A 4,891-nucleotide genomic window follows, 5' to 3' on the forward strand; every position below is an offset into this window, starting at 1 on the left:
GACAGCGATTAAGCGACCCACCTACTGTCACTAGATTCTGAATAAAGTGTTGCTGAGTGCTGATTGGTGCACAGAGCAACATGACGTCAGAAACTGTTTGAACTTTAAGTCACTGATGCTGAAGTCCAAAGACACAAGACTTGGTGGTTGAAAACAAGCGAAACTATAAGCTTGAGCTGTTACTGACCTGCGTACAAGTTTGGAGGTGATCTTGCCGATGAGGGAGGTGGAGGTTCCCCGCTGAGGCGTGGCCAGCGATGAAGCCGTGTGCTGCGACAGGCTGGGCGAGGCCGGCGGGCCGTTGTATGTGGCGGGACGTCGGTCTCGGAGCTGAGCGCCGTGGAAGGTGGAGCGGCTGGAGGAGCCGCGGGGGAAGCGGGTCCGGTCCGGTGTGGTGGTGCTGCCGCTGCTAGCGACGCTGAAGGCAGAAGGTGATGACGGAGGCTTCTGGGGGGAGCTGTGGGAGGGACGAGAGGACGCTGATGACACAGCATAAAACAACAGGTCGACTCCAACGTTGGACATGATAAACGGTCACCTCTGATACTCAGCGTTGTCGTCGATGGGGGGCAGGCAGGACTTCATGGGGTGTCCTGATGCTGACATGGACTTGACATGACGGGGACGTGTGGAGGAGACGGTTGCCCGCGGCGATGGGGAGGGGGAGGCCGCAGGTACCTCAGGTAGACTGAAACACAGACTGATTAACTATTGGTTTGGAAGAAAACAGCAAGTGATCAATGTAAACTCCCAGAATGCATCTCACCTGCAGTCCTTCCCATTGGGAACAGCAGGCGAATAGCGTTCAGTGCTGCTCCGCTCATAAACATACGTGTTCCTCCGAGTCATGCTCTGGAACACAGTTTAACCCACTGAGCCAACATGAAGCAACACTGACAGCACAAAGCCCTGGAGCTGCTCGCTACAGGGCTCAGTGCTGCCACCATCTGGACAAACGCTGAGGACACAACTGTTGGGCTCAGCCAGGGCTTATTGTGGACACATAGGTACGTCAGTTTAAACAACTGACCTCAAACACATCAAATGGAGTTTAATTAAATCTTACAGACTGCCTCCATAATGTTGTGGACTAAAGATGTCCTATTCTCATCTAAACACTGACTTGGTATAAGCGCCTTACGCTGACTCAGCTGTTTGCTATGTTGTCATTGACCCTGTGATATGGGTTCAGGTCAGAGGGACGAGCTGCAGCATCACACTGGAGTTCTAATAAAGTTCTGTGTATCTCCATGAAGGACACTGGAGTAAACTATGGTGTCAAAATGGAGACATGTCAGCGGCATGTGAAGATTGGGGAGTGATGAGAACTGTCATGAAACAGCTTTCAAATAGTTGAGCTAAAAGTAAGAAACACGTGTCCTGAGGGTGGTGCTGGAGGACCAGAGTGATGCTGGAGCACAGGATGGGACGGCAGCATCATCAGTCTGACACGCATGTTTGACATTATTCAACTTGTGCCAGTAATGGATGAGTCCTGGGCCTGGGCTCTGGGCTCTGGGCCTGGGGCCTGGGCCTGGGCTCTGGGCCTGGGCTCTGGGCCTGGGCTCTGGGCCTGGGCTCTGGGCCTGGGCCCTGGGCCTGGGCCTGGGCGCCTGCTTCATAATTCCCCTCATGACGCAGAAGCGGTGTGCAGTTTCTGAGTTAGAGCTGAACACAACCACATTTGGCCTGTGTACGAGTTGCCAGCTAGCTTAGCGCTAATATCAGTTCAGTGTGAATAAACAGAATCCAGCAGAATCACTCGTGTGTGCCTGTCCTCTGGAGTTCAGAGCTGGTTCAGTTTAGATGCACTGCAAATAGTGTGGTGGCCGTCTTATTGAACACACGGCACTAAAGGTCCAATATGCAGTTTGGTCTTTAACGAGTAAAACCTGAATCCTCTCACCCCTGAGGCTGTGGCTGACTTCCTGCGGTCCGGAGCTCCCATGGGTGAGGCCGGCTCCTCCTTCCTGTCGCCCTCTACGCTGTTGGCATGGCAGCGCTTGGTGTAGGAGACGGGCGCAGGGATGCTCGGCGCCACTGAGACACAAAACACACCGAGCCTCAACGCTGATCCAGACCTTTGGGCAGTGGTGGGCCATCAGGACCAGCCCGGCCCAAACTCATCAGAATCACTGACTTGTTGTGGTAAAATTTTATTCTCAACAGTCTGTTCTCTTCATTCATAGTGTCTCTGTGGGGCTTCCAGCAGCGTGTTTATATCAGAGCTGTTATCCAATCAGATTTCAGCTGTCATGTGTTGCCGGGGTCACAGAAATCTGCCCCGAGGCCTTCAGGGTCAGAAGTGCAGCCGTCTGTAGCTTAAAATGCATCGTAATGAAACTGTTGCTTTAGCCAATCAGATTTGAGTTGGTGGTCCCAGGACCAGCTAGCTGGCCTCCGATGACATCAGCACTTCCACGTCCTCTGATTGGATGGTCAGAGAGCTCAGCCAAAGCTAGCGGTTCCTGTCTGTAGCGACCTGCACCAGATAAAACTTTACCATAACAGGATTACATTTTTTTTTGTTTTTAAGTTAAGTGAGCGGACGTGCTCAGCCCAACAGCGAATTAAACCTGATGTCAGAACCACAACTGGAAGGGAACCAGTGGTGAGAACCTGATGTGAGGATGTGGTTCTAATGGAGACGTGTTGAATGGTTTAACTGGTTTCTTGCATTTCTGATGCCATTCATTCTCTCTACATGAGATCCCTGTCTGCGGTCACGCTGCCTCTCTGCATCATACTGATGGTTTCTGTAGCCGTGGCGTCCTAATGACGGTGTTCAGAGGTGGTTTGGTTCAGGCAGGACGCCACTGAAGGCCCAGGAGGAACCTGCACGGCCTGGTAAAGATCTAAGGAATAGCAGAGTCCAGGAACAGTGGACCAAAGACATGAACTCACCGTGGTCACTGAACCTTCGCTGCTTCTGAGTGGCCGTGGCACCGCGAGAGTGGGCCGGGGACTGACTGGACCCGTTGATGTCACTCACAGGCCGTGAGCGTGGAACCAGGTTACTGCTGGAGAAGAACTCAGTGGAGACTTCAAACTGATGGACAGAGAGACGACAAAGGATGGTTCATCTACAGACTGTGCAGAAGGTGACATTTTGGGAAATCAGACAGTTCTGGAGCCTCAGAGTCAGATTTTTCTTTCAGTCATGGTTTTAAAGCTAATTACACCAATCTGCCACAACATTAAAACCACCAGCCTCATCTTGTGCAGGTTCCCTTCGTGGCCCTAAAACAGCTCACTGGGTCATGGACACAGGACCTGTGGGTTACTGGTGAGGCCTGCACATATCAGATTAGTTTCTGTGCATCAGGTGGATGTGTGGTCAGACTGGGATCTGGGTGGACCGGAGGGCAGGCAGCACCTCCGGTCTCAGCCATGGTCTACGTGGTGCGGGGCACATTGGACTGTTGGGGAAGGCTGCTGTTGAGTTTCATTGCTATTGTGGGGTGTCTGGGGCAATGTTTAGGTGTGTGGTACTTGTTAAAGTGACGTGACTGTCAGAACCGAAGAGTTCCCAGCAGAACACTGTAACCAGACACTCAGTGTCATTTACTTCAGCTGTGAGTGGCTGTGATGGTGTGTCTGTAATGGACATCCACAGAGGAAATGTCTGATTCAGGAGACGATGCAGAACAAGAGAAAACCAACCTCAGCAGGTTTCCTCCCCAGCAGCAGATAGGTTGCAGTCACCTCGTTGTATTTCTGACCGTCCAGAGCTTTCCTTACTTCCTCCTGAGGAAAGCCCATCGTGCCCATCAGCTCTGATCAGTTAAAAAAGAACACAGTACGTTCAGCTTTGGGTGGTGCAGAGACATGCCATATGGTCTACAGCAGGAGTCACCACTGTGTTTCCAATGGAGCTGCACCGGCAGGACGCAGTCGATCAGATCCACGGAGCCCAAACATGCATGACAAAGCTTGTATGCATTTATTACAGTGCCGTATAAAACAGCCAGCAGTGGCCTCACCGCACCGAGCAGAGCTGGTCTGGAGTGTGCAGCTACACTGCCATGAACTACTGGAGCTGTTTCTAGTCATGTATGAAGTATGTGCAGCCATGTGACCTATGAAATAACTCTGTGAACCCCAAAACTTGGAAACCTCGGGTTTAAAAGGCAAGTTGCCTCTAAAAATGTGCCAAACTGCAGCGTTTATCAGGCAGCAGCTGTAGAACCAGAGTAACTGTGTTTTCAGCTGATGATCCAAACATCAGCTTCCACTCGTGTTTGTTTTTACACGTCTCCATCGATACGACATGAACCAAATACAAAACATATATAGATCCCATTATTATTATTTTTTTAAACTCAATATTCAAAAAACTGTAACAAGTTTTCCAGCTTTGCCAGATGAATCATGGACGTGTGGTCTGTGTGTGTCTGACCGATGCGCTGGAGGTCGTTGAGGTCCTGTTCTGGTTCGGTGTACGGTTTCAGCTCCTCCTGTTCGTAGCTCACGTTCATCCATCGGTCCTTCATGATTTGCTGCAAAACAGACAAACAGGAACTAGTGGAAGTGTTTCATTTACGTACTGACAGGAAATGAAGGCAGCAGCTATCAGGAGCGATGGCAGCAGAAACAGCGACGTGTCTTTTCCCTGTTAAAGCTGCTTCACCAACATGTGTTCTGGTTCTGTTGTCTGCTGGAGCTACTGTTTAATGTGAAGCAGCTTCAGAGGAGGTTGAGTTCGGCACAGCTCCTGGTCAACATCTACATTTGGTGTTTTTTTTGGGTGAGACCAGCTGTGTGTGTGGAAACTTCAGGTTGCTGGTTCTGCTCTCTGTGGCCCTGGTTCTACCTGCAGGCTGCCTCGTTTCCCCGGGTTGAGGACCAGCAGCTTCTTCAGCAGGTTCTCACAGTCCGTCGACATGTAGAA

General features: G+C 51.0%; 1 protein-coding gene across 1 annotated transcript in view; it reads right to left on the bottom strand.

Moving 5' to 3' along the window:
• Positions 1 to 4,891, bottom strand: part of LOC103374759 (serine/threonine-protein kinase MARK1-like) — a 21,814-nt gene that overhangs the window by 1,460 nt on the left and 15,463 nt on the right. The window contains 8 exon segments of the mRNA XM_008304903.1: positions 188 to 457; positions 533 to 688; positions 767 to 850; positions 1,893 to 2,040; positions 2,905 to 3,049; positions 3,664 to 3,776; positions 4,400 to 4,499; positions 4,814 to 4,891. The exon segment at positions 4,814 to 4,891 is cut by the window's right edge and continues 25 nt beyond it. Coding sequence (XP_008303125.1) covers positions 188 to 457; positions 533 to 688; positions 767 to 850; positions 1,893 to 2,040; positions 2,905 to 3,049; positions 3,664 to 3,776; positions 4,400 to 4,499; positions 4,814 to 4,891 — 1,094 coding nt within the window.

Source organism: Stegastes partitus, unplaced genomic scaffold (genome assembly GCF_000690725.1).
Source record: "Stegastes partitus isolate 25-593 unplaced genomic scaffold, Stegastes_partitus-1.0.2 Scaffold2349, whole genome shotgun sequence".
In the NCBI taxonomy this organism is placed as follows: domain Eukaryota; kingdom Metazoa; phylum Chordata; class Actinopteri; family Pomacentridae; genus Stegastes; species Stegastes partitus.